At 38.1% G+C, this 16,663-nt stretch overlaps 1 protein-coding gene across 1 annotated transcript in view; it reads right to left on the reverse strand.

Moving 5' to 3' along the window:
* Window positions 1–466: 466 nt before the first annotated feature.
* UGGT2 (UDP-glucose glycoprotein glucosyltransferase 2) overlaps window positions 467–16,663 on the reverse strand; it is a 244,100-nt gene continuing 227,903 nt past the window's right edge. Inside the window, exons 37-39 of the mRNA XM_075199909.1 lie at window positions 16,440–16,556; window positions 2,959–3,103; window positions 467–1,058 (exon numbers count right to left, since the gene is read on the reverse strand). Coding sequence (XP_075056010.1) covers window positions 1,036–1,058; window positions 2,959–3,103; window positions 16,440–16,556 — 285 coding nt within the window. The 3' untranslated portion in view covers window positions 467–1,035. The remainder of the gene's footprint in view (window positions 1,059–2,958; window positions 3,104–16,439; window positions 16,557–16,663) is intronic.

The raw sequence follows: 16,663 nt of genomic DNA on the forward strand, positions 1-16,663 counted from the left end.
GATATAGAACAATGAACGTACTAAAACAAGATTGTTCTATAAGCTATACAATAACATAGCCAACAAATATTAGTAGCACATGGTGAAAGCAGCAATCACTGTCACGGTATATCAAAGCCACGCAATCCAATTGATATACAGTAGGTGTTCTTTATAAAAAATTAATGTCAGAAGTTTGTTTTATATAGATGAGTTTAACATTTCCTCTGCTTCCTTAAAATAAATTTATTAAAAAACACATGTGCTTTTGATGTATTGAACAGAACTTCACTTCATTTCATGAAAGGATATCCTTGTGTCTGCACCATTTAAACTTGATTACAAGGGGACAAAGACAGCTTGCTATTACAGTAGAGGTTCACTCCTCAGTACATCACACCTAATAAAACATTAATGCTAGTTAAACTGCTGGACTTCTCCATTCCATTTTTTGGTTCTCATCCAAATGAAAAGACAACCAACCAACAATGGTGAACATGAACTATTTAATTTAAGATAATGTCTGCAGTACTTACAATATGATATGTACAAAACTGAATTTAGATTAAACAGAGGGAGGGAGGCTGCTTGACTAACCTGAGAAGACTGTGACTAATATCACATGGGCTCTTTATGTGCCTCTGTATTTTACCTAAGGAACGCGGCCTTTATATGCTATATTTTCATGAAAATAACAGGTAATATAAGTGCCAAGTTCCTGTTGAATGCAGCAAACCCATAAGATAAAAGGGTAACAGGAAAATAAAAAGTACAGGTTTCAGTCTACAAAAAAATAACTTGTTGAGCACAAACTATTACAATACATAATATACAAAAATAAAAAGACTTCATTATTTATGTATAATTGATAAAAAAACAGATCTGATGAAACAGTTTGGCTATGTTTTTCTCAGCCATCCAAGAAAATAGTTCAATATGTTTCACTGTATCCAGCAAAAAAAAGTCACCATCATTGCAAGTGTCGTCTGTAAACTCATTTGTGGAATGAAAAATCAATTGCAGGAACCTTACTTTTCTCCATAGCATTGTTATCAGCTAAAGTTCATCGTGCTTCAGCTCTGCAGATGAAGCAAAAGGGAAAATGTAGGGTATTATGAATCCTCTGCTTTACATGTATATATTCCTTACAAATATGCAAATGACATCACACATTTATTTTTGCACAAGTACACAAGTTTGTAAAGGGTTTGCGGACTAAAATTTTGGTGGTTGCTGGGTGCAAAATTTTAAATATTGTGATGGGAGCAGCCTACACATGCATACACATCATACTTGCCTACTTTTGCAGGCAGCTGTCAGGGAGGGGGTCCGTTGAGGGGGGCGTGGTCAGGCGCGGTGTACTGTTAGGCCACGATGCCGCATTTAGCCCCGCCATCTTCTAAAACGGCGACAACTGGATCCGGGATTTTTGCCTGCTCTCTTGGGAGTCCGGGAGAACTCCTAAAAATTCGGGAGTCTCCCAGACATTCCGGGAGAGTAGGCAACTATGATACACATTCATAACTGAAATTTAGTTCTGTAGGATACAATTATTTTAATTAGACCAATGGGTGGAGAAAGCACATTTAAAGGAACAGTCCTATTTTGTGGGAAGTTTACGTGTACTGTACTGTCAGTGGGAACACTCATATAGGAAAGTGTATTTCTAGGATCATTTCAACCAATATAAAAATACTGAAAAGTAGAAAGGTCAACAACCTATTCTTATCTTTATTCATATAATCATACAGTATATTCGGTGTCCTTTCTTTTATGGATTTTTAATCAGTCTAAAAGCACCACTGAGATAAATATAAAAGAATAATAGTTTTTGAGATCTAACTTTGTTCTGTTTGACTGAATTTCTTGAATTTGCATACACATGAATTTTCCTTATTGCAGGAAAACAGAATCTTCTGCATAACTGGATGTACCAGGATACAAAATTATCTCCTTTTAACGTTTTTTCTTTTTCTATATTATTACTTTTCCTTTTTTTGTTCCTTCTCTTATTTTCTCCTTTTTAAAACGCATTATACATCTGAGTTCCAATATATAGCTCATATGTAGCAGTTGTAACAGACTGAAAAAATAATGAATAGTCTAAAAACAAAAATAGGTCACTGTATACAGTAAATGTGTGTAAACTAAATAAATACATGTATCATAAATAAATCAAGTTGATAATTAAATATGGGTCAAATAAACTTAATCTAGTAAATAACTAATCACATAGGTGTTACAGAATGGTGTAAGTAAATAGAATGTGGATAAATAGTGAATGTGACAATTAAAAAGTAATCAAGTCTAAACAGTACAGCAAAAACTGACTAAGCAGAATACCAAGATAACAGTTGCAGACATGTACTATTGTGACCTTATAATTGGTGACTGTTGTATTGATAGTCATGTCTTAGTGGCATATATTACTAATACTTACATACTGTAAAGTCACTTATAGTAGTATATAGTTTGAGTGAATAGTAGCAAATATATTAGAAATAGGATGTTTATATGTATAACAATTTGAGTATATATACAATTTTTCACTAACCATTATAAATGTTTTTGTAAGATTACAAAACACTAAACTGTGTACTATTACTGCCTGCATTACTGCAGTAAATAAGCTGGCTCCAGAATACATTATAGAGGCGGTGGGTCCACCCATTGCCACCTTAAAAGCGACAATCGCACTGTCAGCAGTGTGAATGACGTCCTTCCCAGTCGCTGCCTTTGTTTTATTCAGAATGTACAAGTGATGGGTATAAGAGCTGTCAGGGATGCTGTACATTAAGGTATGTACACATACACTCACTGTCGCAGTCATTTTAATTGTTATTTTTATGTCGCTGTTTTTGTTGTCGGTGTTACTGACATCATGATGGTGACTACCACCGATCCTCTGCAATTTGACAACGTATCCCTTATGTCATTATTTTATTTAATGATCTATTGTAAAAATAGCATCAAAATTACCGCCAGCAGAGGTTTGTGTTTCATTCCTCTTCATATCTTCAATGCCCTTCAAAAACTGCCTGATCTCATTGTCATACTCTGTCCATTCAGGAACAATCCGTGCTGCAGCTTTTAGTTTGGGCTCTTTCGTTTTGGGATTGTTGCACTGTGATACAAGATAAGAAAATGCAAGATCATGAGTTAATTTACATGTTTTTCATAATAAGATCTTATTAAGCCTAATGTTTACTATCTCCTTTTTAATTGAAGACTTCCATCCGAACAGTACAGTACATTAGTATGTACAGGGTCTGTGGGAACCTGAAAGCTTCAACATCTAAGCTCTTTGGCAAACAGCGAAAAACAGCTCAGGTGGAATGTAAAATATCCCGTTAATAGTTTTTCAGAGACAGGATTAGAATAAAGACAAGTGATCAGGATTTTGAAAGCTATTCAATGGGAGGATATTTTATTAAAGGTGTGGTTGATGGATTATCCCTTTCTACTTATTCATTCCCAATAGTGTTTTTCTTAGAAAGAGATGAGTGTTAATAAAACATATATTTATTTATCACTAGAGAACATTGATTTTATTTTAAATAACAATTCTAAATTTCAAGATCTTTTAATATGCCATTTTGATGATACATTTCTAAAATCACGACACTTAAGAAAGTTAATGCAAACAATAATTTATTACATTCTAGCTGCCACAACATAGGCAGTACAATTCAATACAAAGCAAATTATCTTGATGTGTGTGTTGAGAGACTGCAAATAAAAATTGGCATCATCTTCAACATTGAGATGTGGATTTTGACACAGTATTACCAAACACCGTAGAGTGTTACCAAACACTGTAGTGAAGTTCATAATAAAAATATGAAGGGATTAAAAGTTGCAGTATCTCTCTTTAATTTTATTTTTTACTTTTATTTTTGTTTGTTTTTTATTATTTAAATTTATTTTGGCAATTCTGTTTTCCATCTATTAGTCAATCAATGTCCCTTTTTCTAAGGTTAAAGTTTTTAGTTTGGCTTTGGAATATTGTAAAGAGCATGTTATTTATAATAAGCTTATTTTTTATTACCAGGCTCCATTGTTTCAGATTGTTTAATTTTATTTTACATTATTTTGAAGTGAATATAATAATTTCTCACATTTTAAGTAGTCATTACTGATTGACAATTTGTCATTTTTTTATTAAGTATACTATTGATGAAATGGCATCTTTTTATTGTATCATCTCCAGTATTTGCATATGTTTTATGATGTTTGATATATATTTTTTACATAGGTCAATATGAAATATATTTAATTATTTATTTCATCACACAAATAATTCTTGACACAATATACCTCCAATACTGCAAATAGTAAAATGCTGTCAAACTGCTGCTATAATGTACAGATGTTCCATCCTATTCATACATGGCATAAAAATATAAAACTAAAGCAAAAAAACAGAAATGCCTTTACAATGACCACAATTGCTATACTTTTTACGGAATGTGCAATCCGTTTATTTCACTTTATCAGAGCTGGATAAAGGCTCAAATATATAATAAGAACTAAAGATGAAAAAATAAACACAAATCAATAAAATACATAAATAGATTAAATCAATATGCCACTGTAAATCATTTGAGTTGTGATATTGAGATACTGTATACAACTTCTATGTAGATAAAATAAAGTCTCTTAGATACCAATTCACCTGTTGTTGGATTTCTCACATCCAGTCTTTATTCTCACTTCACACTCATCATCATCACCATTTATTTATATAGCGCCACTAATTCCGCAGCGCTGTACAGAGAACTCACTCACATCAGCTGCCCCATTGGGGCTTATAGTCTAAATTCCCTAAGACCCATACACGAGACACACAGATAGACAGACACAGAAACAGATGCACACACACACAGACTAGGGCCAATTTGTTAGCAGCCAATTAACCTACCAGTATGTTTTTGGATTGTGGGAGGAAACCGGAGCACCCGGAGGAAACCCACATAAACACGGGGAGAACATACAAACTTCTCACAGATCAGGCAATGGAACACTATTTGTTCATTGATATTCTATAAGGGTTTTTAATTATATGATATATATATATATATATATATAACATGGTCTGAAGTATAGGAACTTGGTTTATTTTCAGCTACTGAACAAACAGTGGTGCCAGAAAGTTTGTGAACAATTTAGAATTTTCCGAATACCTGCATATATGTGACCTTACATGTGTTCAGGTCTTCATCTAAGTCATAAAAATGAATAACGACCGGGCGTCAAAGATACCATTTAACATCCTGTGGTTGGACTTAAAGAGAATTAATTTATCTGCATAAAAGCGGCATGCAGTATTTCAATATCACTGCTCTATCTATTGACAGGAACATATTGATTTTTATCTGTTTATTCATTTAAAGTCCCATTCATATACATTTGTAGCGCCACTGTATATTAAAATAATTCTGGATCTTTGATCTTTAAAGGAATACATAGTGAATTTATTTAATCACTACATGTATCCCACCTGTGCAGAAGTAGGTGAAATTATTTCAAAGTATTTCAACATTTGGTTAATTATTCACAGAAAGCACTAGATATTTTCCTTTTAATTTGCTGGCAATACCTTTAGTGTACAGTACCCTGTAAGGATAATAAAAAATGTGCAGAGTTCAAAATAAGTGTTTTTAAAAGTTTATGCAACCACAGTAAAAAAAACAAACCAGAAAGTGTAATCATTGGGTGTAACCATCAAAAGGGATCCATGTCCCTTTAAAAGTCCCTTGAGCATTGACCCCTTCAAAACAACAGATGTTTGTGTCATGAACAGCACCCACACCCAACATCAGGGGCAGGCTGGGCTGGGGGCAGGGAGGCATCTGCATTTTTTTTTCCTTTAATATGTTCCTTATAGGCTGCTGAGTCAAGTCTTGCCCCCTGGTCTACATTTTACCAGCCCTCCCCTGCACAACATTATCCAACCATATCAAAGAGCCATTCAGAAAGTGAGCAGGTGGCCTCCTCACGGCAGAGGAACCACTGGACAGTGATAGGAATGTCATAAGCAGCAGCAGGGAGGCCACAAGGAGAGAGCAGTGAGGTAAAGCAAAGGGAGGAGACTGAATGACAGGGAAAAGAACAGAACGGGAGAATGAGGAATAGGTAAGAGGAAATAGATCACAGTAACAGAACCGGCAGAAGTTATAGTAATGAACCGGAGTGAGTGCAAGGCAGCATATAGAGAAAACGGAGATGTAGACTAAGAAGGCAGACACAGATGGAGAAATAGGGAACAGATTGCAGATAAAGATACAGAGAAGCAGATGGAGGGGATTAATAGAGGAGTGAAGAGAAGAGTGTAAGTGGGGAGGAAAATGCAAGAAGCACATAATAAGTATAGGAGTTAAAAACAGCAGAGTTAGAGAAGGTGAGTCAGGGGGGCAGTACATCAGTGAAAGAGGGCAATTTCAAAGTAAAATAGGAGTTAGGTTATAAATAATAAATAACACAGTGTAAGTGATCACCTGAGGACAGAGAGGACTGCTACTACCAGCAGACCAACTGCCTAAAACAAGGACCCCAGATAGCATACCATCTTCTCAGGACTGAAGTAGTGACAACCAGTACCACAAAGTCATCTCTTCTATGCTAAACCCACAGGGCAGCTAAGTGAGGACCATTTCAGTGTACACCACACTTACTAACACAAATAGAGTGTAAACCAATTCCTGACTAGGTGAATCACTTCTAAAGTCAATTACTATCTTGTTTAAGTCACAGAGAACAGGAACTGTTAGTGAGCACATATAATGAACAGAGACTGACAAATATATTAGTGAAGAACCTGCTAGATTTCAGCCATATTGATAAGACAGCAGAGTTGTCAGAGCAGACGTATCCCCTTAGTGTTGTATGATCTATTTATTCAGCAATTGATGATACAATGTCAGCAATATTTTGATAGAAATAAGGGAAATCATTATTAGAGATTAGGATAGGATAATTATTTCTGTAATTATTAAACTATTTAAGCAACACTGCCAGAGATTCCTGATCAATCTGAAATGCTATATGAGGAGCCAGGAAGAGGACTCTTTCCACCTAGATCTGGGGTGTGCTGGACACTAACGTAGTTGCACATGTATGCACTGACTGCCCTATACGGACCCGTTTCAACAGATATTGGAGGAAGAAATTACTTTGTGTTGGAATCAAAAGTGAGAATTTAATTTTTATGACTGTAGAAATCTTCCCATGTAACAACCTGCATCAGAAGATTACTACATACTGATGAAGTCCTATCAGATTGTGTCCTTATAAAACGCATAGGGACCATCTTGGGATAATGCTTAATGTTCTCGGAAGATCTCTTGACTACTATTTATTTATTGTTGAATGTACATGTATTATTGGCAGGGACTGATGTGAGTGAGTTCTCTGTACAGCGCTGCGGAATTAGTGGCGCTATATAAATAAATGGTGATGATGATTCTTAAAATATATATTAATCACTTCAATTGTTGTGCCTCTTCCAATTAGAATGTAAGATGTCTCCCTACCTTTTGCTTTTAAGCAGGCATTTAGTTTGTCTACCTTTTATGTCCTTTTTTCCCTAAGGTACGGTGCTGAGAAGCACTGTACCATCACCTTGCGATTCTACACTATACTACTACAGCTACCAATACCAATAACTACTACTACTAAGGTAATAAAATATGATACACAATGATTGCTGTTTATGTTTGGTGCAATTCCCTAATTTGAAAGAAGAGGGTTGGAGGACATAAAGGGAATCAAACAGATAAGCTCTTATTTTTATACTTGCTAAGTGGATATTTTACACTTTATATACAGGTTCAAAGCTGGATAGAATTACTGCATATTTATTAATATATGTGCAAGCAATAACTGTACAAGCGTAGGTTGTAATTCTGTTTAGCACTATTTAGAATACTGTGAATTATATTGATTGTCAACATCTCTTCCTTCAACCCCGCCATAAATGGTGCAACTGTATGATACCAAGGAGGAAATCTCCTTTTCAATAGACATGCAGTTTCCAAATGTACCAGTCATCTTTCCCATGACACAATAATGACCTGTGTTATTGTATATCTTCTTCATGTAAAATTCAGCTATAGACAATAAACAGCTCAATATGTTGGAAATTGGTTTTAAAACAATGTTTCACAAATAGTTGTCACAAATTTTTTATTTTTTTTTACTTTGGGTTCAATTTATCCTGGAGATGTAAATCTGATGTGTCTGAATATTAAGGAAAGGAAAACCATAACAACCAAAAAGCAAACAAAATGACAGCAATAGATGGAAAATATAGTTGCTATAAAATTCCACTCTGAAATTATTCTTCTAAGCAGACGTAATATAATAACTACAAATGTTTCCTGAACATTCATATTATTGCATGTTTCTCTTTAAATCAATATATTATGCCACAGCCTGTCAAGATCTTTAAGGTGCTGTTTGAATAGCTGTCATTTTTTTTTGTCCTGACCACCCTAGGCAATAATGCAATTCTACTTTCTAGACCTTGACAGATTACAGAATAGTTTATTGACTTCCCCAAATTGAGCATTTACAGAATAAGACATGCTCCCAGGCGATGTGCTGTATATTTTCTCTTCATTTTCTCTCAACACATTTGCTATAGAATGAGAATTCCAAGCCTACGGATAAGATCTTTCCCATGGCTTATTAGACTTGATCCCTTTAGGCGCAGATGGAACAAGAAGCTGCTGCATTTGATTAAGAACAGAAAACAAAGAGCAACCAATTTTCTAACACTGCAAAGAAAGCAAAATGTCAAAGATATAAGGGATATTGTATATATTCAACCAGTTGGAACATTTAACATGCTTAGAAACATACACAGACCACACTAAATTATTGTAATAAGATCACACAGGGTCACTTCCAAACACATAGCCCATTTGAGATCCAGGCAGATCTACAACTAGAGAACATTTATCTGAGCCAAAAGACATGGCAAAGCACTTGTGCTGTGCTCCAAGCTAATGTGGCACGCTGCAGCACAATTTCTTATGCTCCATCTGTATTTCCATCAAATGAACCCTTTAGGCGCACAGAATAAATAGCAGTACAAAAAACATGTAACAAAAAACACATATAACAATGTATCTATTCATAAGAAGAAACGGGTTTATCTGTATTGAAGACAAACACACATACACATCTCTGTTGGTGTGATACCTGTATACTGTTCCCACTATACCTGGCCCCAGTTACCTGCCACTCCTTTGGGAGACCATAAGCGCCATATATGTCCCTCTATTATTTTTCTGTAACTTTTGTCATGTTTAGGTTGGGGTATAACCTATTTTGAGGTTCTTTGGGCTTGCACATGGTAGAGAAGCACTAGGAGATCAACATTTATCTTAAAATGGGTTAACTCCTTGGTCAGGAAAGGAAAAACAAGCTCTCCCTGAAAAATATAAACCGACAACACAGATGAAAATATTGGGGCTGCCAGGATTTCTTCAAAGAAACAAAATTAACAAGTAAACATAGTTTGACTATTTCCTCTTCAGATTCCATGGCAGCCCTTGCAATGTGATGTACCCAAGTGGTACAAACATAGGTTGGGGTCATAAGTAAAGAAACGCTGAATTTGTAATGCGAATAAACAATTTTAAAGGGTCACTGCCTCATGGGATCTTCCTACCGAACTGGGCATTATCCGAGGAAATCACATCCAAATGATAATGTCTACTGACGATATGAAGTGACAACCATCCTACTGCTCTGTAGAGATCATCCACCATTGTCTGAGCCTTACTATCCCAGGAGAAAGCAATGGCCCTTGTGGAGTGTGTCCTTAGGATTCCATCATTTACCCCTATAGGCCTGTGCAATAACATATTGCGCCTGATTCATTAAGGATCTTAAATTAAGAAGTTTCTTATTTAAGTCTCCTGGACAAAACCATGTTACAATGCAAGGGGTGCAAATGAGTTTTCTGTTTTGCACATAAGTTAAATACTGACTGTTTTTTTATGTATCACACAAATACTTGATGGCTTATTTGTACACTGAAATTTAAAGTTGATACTTGTGTGCTACATGAACAGTCAGTATTTAACTTCTGTGCAAAACAGAAAACTCATTTGCACCCCTTGCATTGTAACATGGTTTTGTCCAGGAGACTTAAATAAGAAACTTCTTAATTTAAGATCCTTAATGAATCAGGCCCCTTGTGAGATTATCTTTAGATGGTGCATATCATGTAATATGGACACAGAGGGGGTATTCAATTGACGGCGGGATCGCCAAAAATCCCGCGCTTGAAAAATATTACTGTTATTACGGTAATCTGCGCAGGAAAACCGTTAATACGGTAATTTACTCGCTGGATTTCAGCTCGCAGCTCAGGTTATAACGGTAATATTTTTCGAGCTCGGGATTTTCGGCGATCCCGCCGTCAATTGAAAATGCCCCAAAAAGCTAGTTCGTCTTTCTAAACTTCTTTATTTTGGAAAAATAAATTGAAATTTCCCTGACATAGTTTAGGGTAATGTAATCAATTCTCACTTTCATTGGTTGGCTGTGGGCAGAGTGATGGAAGTATGATCACTTGATTAATATGAAAAGTGGAAATTATCTTCTGTAAGAATGCAGGATTAGTTCCTATTACTTCTTTATCAGAATGAATGTTCAAAAATGTGTTTTCACACCACAAAGCATATGGTTCTCCTAATCTCCTGGTAGGCGTAATTGCTATGAGAAATAATACTTTGAGTGTGAGCCACTTGAGAGAGACACGTAAGCGTAACGGTTCAAAAGGACTTGACACCAATGGTTCTAGAACAATATTAAGATCTCAAGGTGCTACAACAGAGCAAATTCTCCTCAGTGCTTGAAAGAACTGCTTTTGTTGCCATCATCTTTCTTTCTAGGAGAATGCCAAGTAGCCGATATCTGAACTTATTATTAGGTGCAAGATCGTTCTCTAAACCTTCCTGAAAGAATCAAGAACTTGGGAGAAATGCCTAAGAGGCCAGATTATTTCCTTTAAATTCATTTCATAGGAAAAATATCTTTGAGAACCTGTAATAAATCACAGTACAATTCTGTTTTCTGGCCTGCTTCATTATGTCAATCACTTTATCAGTGAAATGGTCCCTGACTCAGAAGATCCAGTTACAGTGGTAGAAGGACCAGGGTTTTCTAGGAGCATTTCCCATGTTACTGTAAACCAGGGCCATAAAGGCCAAAACGAATGGACTGCTATTACCTCTACTGCTTCTCTCCTGATTTTCCACAAAGTGCATGCAAAGAAAAAGAGGGAACACATACCACAGATTAAAGTTCCAAGATCTCCTCAGAGCATCTATTCCTTCTCCTCTGGACTCCTTGTTACGAGAATAGAGTCAATCTAACTTGGTGTTCTGTCCTGTTGCCCTCAGATCTATCTGGGGAAGTTCAAACTTATCTTCATTAGTTGAAAAACATCTTCATGCAATGCCCATTCCTCCATGTGGATCTGATAATGACTAATCACCCTTTTGTCCTTGCCTGCTACGTGATGTTCTGTGAGGAATATCAGATTGTTTTCTGCCCAGGACATGACTAGATATTTCTTGCATCATAGATATGGTCTTTGTGCTTCCTTGGAGTTTCATGGATGCCACTACTGCACAGTTGATCTTTAGGTGCTTGTGATATGGAAGAGGCTGAAAATATTGTATTGCTCACCACACTGCTCTAATTTCTAGAATGTTTGCATGGAGCTCTCTTTGTTCTGAAGCCAAGTGTCCTACACCACGCCTGTATGTAGATGAACGCCACAGCCTCTGGAGCTGAAATCTATTTATTCTGAAAGGGTAACACCAGAAAGTCACTACTGCTTTCTGCCACCAGTAGTGACGTTCTGGTGTTTTGGTGAACTTGACACACTGGTCCAGAGATTTTGGACTGCCATTCCAATAATTGAAGAGGTTTAACATATGTTACTTTCAAATATCGTGTAGGTAGAGCCAGACTACAATACCTTTATATCGAAGGGCTGCCATAAGAGTCACTAATACTTGGGAATGTGCACAGACCGAAGAGCAGGCAAGTAATCTGGAAATGGTGCCCCCAGAATAAAGAAACTGAGAAAATAATGATGCTTCACTGCTGCTGGGATGTGGAGATAAGAATCCTGTCTCCATTATCTATCACCTAAAGAATACAGATTATTCCTTATGAGAATGTTTTGTCAGCACCAATTGATTGAACCCTCTTAGTTCAAGGACCATACGATAATCTTCTGACTGTATTAGAAATAGCTTGGACTAAAAACCGGTGCAACCTTGACTGGTAGGCACTGAAGCTGTACTGGGAAAGCTGGGCTTCTGGATGTTACAAGAATATTGATTGGGTATTTCTTGAAATTCTATTTTGTATTCCATGTCGATAATGTCCCATAGCCAGTGATCCTGAAAGATGACTTTCTAAATCTCTGTACAAATTCAAGATCTTGCCACCCCACCAGACTTGCCTGAGATTCTGCCGACCCCCAGTCTTTGGGAATTCTTAAATCGTCTTCTTTTTTTTTTTTTACCTCTGAAGGGACGAAAGGACGGTTTAAGAAGTATTACCCCCCCCCCCCCCCCCAGTGTTCAGGGTATTTTCTGCAGGATGATAACTTCAGGCTCTCTTAAAGTGCCCCCCTTTACACTCTGCCATGCTGTCTGTGCTCCCCCCTCACTCTGCTATGCTCCCCCTTGCTTCCATTCCTTCACTTACCTTTTCTATCAGCTTCTTTCTTCTCTTCTTCTGTCTTCTTCCCGACTCCTCTCTGCGGCGCTCCTCACTGAACGTCTGGCGTGATGACGCCACGCCTAACATTCAGCGAGAACGGAGCAGAGAGGAGGGGCGCCGGGGAGACGTGAGTATTTTTATTTATTTTTTAACGTTTTCCGCGATAGCTATCAGGGTTGGGACCTACCTACGGGGATAGCCTGGTCCCCCGGCGGGCCAGTCCGACCTGGACTTTGATTATAGCTGTCAGTCTATACAACAGTAACTCTGACCTTGACACACTGAAGATGAGTAGGCTCAAACTAATCAATACGAGTAATGGAGCACAAACCTTCACAGCATGAAACAACCAGCCATTTTGAAGATCTCTATAGACACTTTATGTAGTCCATGATGCATTCCATCTTTGATAGGACACATGAATACCATATCTGTCCCTGCTACCATATGTGCACAGTCTTCAATAAGTGCTTATATTGTCAGCACCAAATGAACTTTATATTTACTTTTACAATCTGTTTTAATGAATACATGTTGTTACAGATACATTCTCTCAATAGACAAATTAATTGTTCTTGCAATATGTTCATCATATCTGATAACACAGAAACGAAAGACTATAATTGTTTGCTAGAAAAACAAATTAAAATAATTACATTACAATAGCCAGTCATCAGTATACAGCTAGCATCCACAAGTATAGTGATTTTAACATATATGTTAATTATATATAAAAAGGTATAAACCTCCACATCTGTAACGAAAAAAGAAAAAAAAAAATAGCTGAAACTAAAATGCAGGGTGTTGTGTCTAAGCCAGTGGTTCCCAAAATTTCTCAGTTCGAGGCACCCTTAGGGTCACCATAATCTTTCCAAGGCACCCCTAAGCCAAAATAATTACCGGGTAGTCCCGTTTTTTAAGTAGTTGGGTCAAAATGACGTAAGATGTATTTAGGCCCCTTCACCATCACATTGTGCCCCTTTATCATATCACTCTGTGTCCCCCTTCTTCAGCGTCTCTCTCTGTCCCCCTCCTTCAGCGTCTCTCTCTGTCCCCCTCCTTCAGCGTCTCTCTCTGTCCCCCTCCTTCAGCGTCTCTCTCTGTCCCCCTCCTTCAGCGCCTCTCTCTGTCCCCCTCCTTCAGCGCCTCTCTCTGTCCCCCTCCTTCAGCGCCTCCCTCTGTCCCCCTCCTTCAGCGCCTCTCTCTGTCCCCCTCCTTCAGCGCCTCTCTCTGTCCCCCTCCTTCAGCGTGTGTCTCTATGTCCCCCTCCTTCAGCGTGTGTCTCTATGTCCCTCGCCTTCAGCGTCTCTCTATGTCCCTCGCCTTCAGCGTCTCTCTATGTCCCTCGCCTTCAGCGTCTCTCTATGTCCCTCGCCTTCAGCGTCTCTCTGTCCCTCGCCTTCAGCGTCTCTCTGTCCCTCGTCTTCAGCGTCTCTCTGTCCCTCGCCTTCAGCGTGTCTCTCTGTGCCCCCCTTCACTCTCCTTTACTTACCTTCTTTCCTGACGTCCTCTCTGCTGCTGCTGCTCCTCACTGAGGCTGACGGGCGTGATGACATCACGCCCGGCAGTCAGTGAGGAGGAGGATCCGGGGCTGGATGATTGGTAAGTTTTTTTGTTTTTTTTTCTCTCTTCTTTTTATTGCTAGGGTGATTGCAGCACCCCTGTGACAGCGCCGCGGCACCCCAGGGAGCTGCGGCGCACACTTTGGGAACCGCTGGTCTAAGCAACACTTTTGAACTGTGGTAATGCTCCTTATTTATTTCCTACAGGTATCTGTCAATCTTCATTGACAGTTTTGGTACTGTTGTGTGTGCCAACCACAGCACTGTCTATCCTAGCACCAGAGCTACACTGTGTAACATTCACACCAAATCATTAGCTGTGGAAGTCAAAGTTTCATCATGAACAGAAATTTCAGATTATGATTGTAAACAAAATGATCTAGTAAAATAATCAACGAGATCAACTAGAGCAGCAATGAACAACATGATATACAAAACACAGTCCTTACATAATTCATACAGTATGTGATTGAATCTAACAATTTGTGAACTGTGATTACAATATAACCATGGATTGCTCTTAATTAGAAATGCTGTCACAGAGGCAGAAACATCAGTCTTAGGGAAAAAACTACTTATCACGCGGCTTTCACAGCCTAACATACACCGATCAGCCACAACATTAAAACCACTGACAGGTGAAGTAAATAACATTGATTCTCTCATTACAATGGCATCTGTCAAGGGATGGGATATATTAAGCTGCAAGTGAACAGTCAGTTCTTGAAGTTGATGTGTTGGAAGGTGAAAAAATAGGCAAGCGTAAGGATCTGAGCGACGTTTGCCAAGGACCAAATTGTGATGGCTACACGACGGGGTCAGAGCACCTTCAAAACAGCAAGTCTTGTGTTCTCGGTGTGCAGTGGTTAGTACCTACCAAAACTGGCCCAAGGAAGGACAACTGGTGAACCATCGACATTGCCATGAGTGCCCAAGGCTAACTGATGCATGTGGAGAGTGAAAGCAAGCTTGTCTGGTCCAATCCCACAGAAGAGCTACTGTAGCACAAATTGCTGAAAAAAGTTAATGCTGGCTATGGTAGAAAAGTATCAGAACACACAGTGCATCGGAGCATTCTGCGTAGCTGCAGACCAGCCAATGTACCAATGCTGACCCCTGTGCACCACTCAATGGTTGGAGGAATATGACAAAGAGTCAAGGGGGTAAATGTATGAAGATGCGGGTTCTTCAACACCCGCATGTTCAGCGATTAAATTTCAAGCGGCGCTGCATTGTAAAGGGAAGTTTCCCTTTACAATGCAGCGCCGCTTGAAATTTAATCGCCGAACACGCTGAACATGCGGGTGTTGAAGAACCCGCATCTTCATACATTTACCCCAAGGTGTTGACTTTTCCTCCAAATTCCCCAGATCTCAATCTGATCGAGCATCTGCGGGATGTGCTGAAAATACAAGTCTGAGGCATGGAGGCCTCACCTTGCAACCTACAGGACTTAAAGGACGTTCTGCTAACGTCTTGGTGCCAGACACCCCAGCCCACCTTTGGAAATCTTGTGGAGCCCATGCCTTGATGGGTTAGAACTGTTTTGGCAGCATGAGTGAGACCTATACAATATTAGGTAGGTGGTTTTAATGTTGTTGCTGATAAGTGTATCCTAATCTATTAGTGTTTGATTTGCACAGCCAGTCTGTAGCTTTCTTTTGTTGGTGTGGTATTAAAATGGCTGTCTACTGCAAAAAAAGTAAATACATTTTTTGTTTAATACAATGGTAATAGACTGAAAGCTTTTTCTAAATAATGTGCACTTCTTAATTGATTTGATCTAAAATGTGATCTGATCGACTTATTCAAAATCCCTAGCAATAGGTAGAGAATTTCTCATTAAATATCGCCACATACAAATTGTACTTTTGCGGGTTTTAATTAAATATATTTTCCCAACGTTGGTTGCCTTTTGTATATGAGCCTCTAGGATGATTATTTCTGTTAAATAGATAATGATTTTGATGTCACCAGAGTCTCATTAAACCACTGGTGATAGGGTTACCAAATCAGCCATGTATAACCAAGCAGAATTCTGATAATTGTAGGATAACAGTAATCAGACTTTACATACAGTATGCAACTATTCTCCGCTCCTGCTCTTAAAATGTCGTTGCTTATTCCTATACATCTACTCACCAGATCAATAGTTTTGGCTCTCTCTTTAGATTTCTCATCACACCAGGTCTCACACCAAAGCCATTCTTGAGGTAGCGATTTTATTGTCACTTGGTGAATCATATTGTTAGGTAGGTCCTGCATACCAAATATAAAATGAGTCAGAAATATTCCCATAATTTCATTTGATAATTACCAATATTTATGGTAAACACTAAAGGTACAAGGCAGTATATGCACATCTT

Source organism: Mixophyes fleayi, chromosome 2 (assembly GCF_038048845.1).
Source record: "Mixophyes fleayi isolate aMixFle1 chromosome 2, aMixFle1.hap1, whole genome shotgun sequence".
In the NCBI taxonomy this organism is placed as follows: Eukaryota; Metazoa; Chordata; class Amphibia; order Anura; family Limnodynastidae; genus Mixophyes; species Mixophyes fleayi.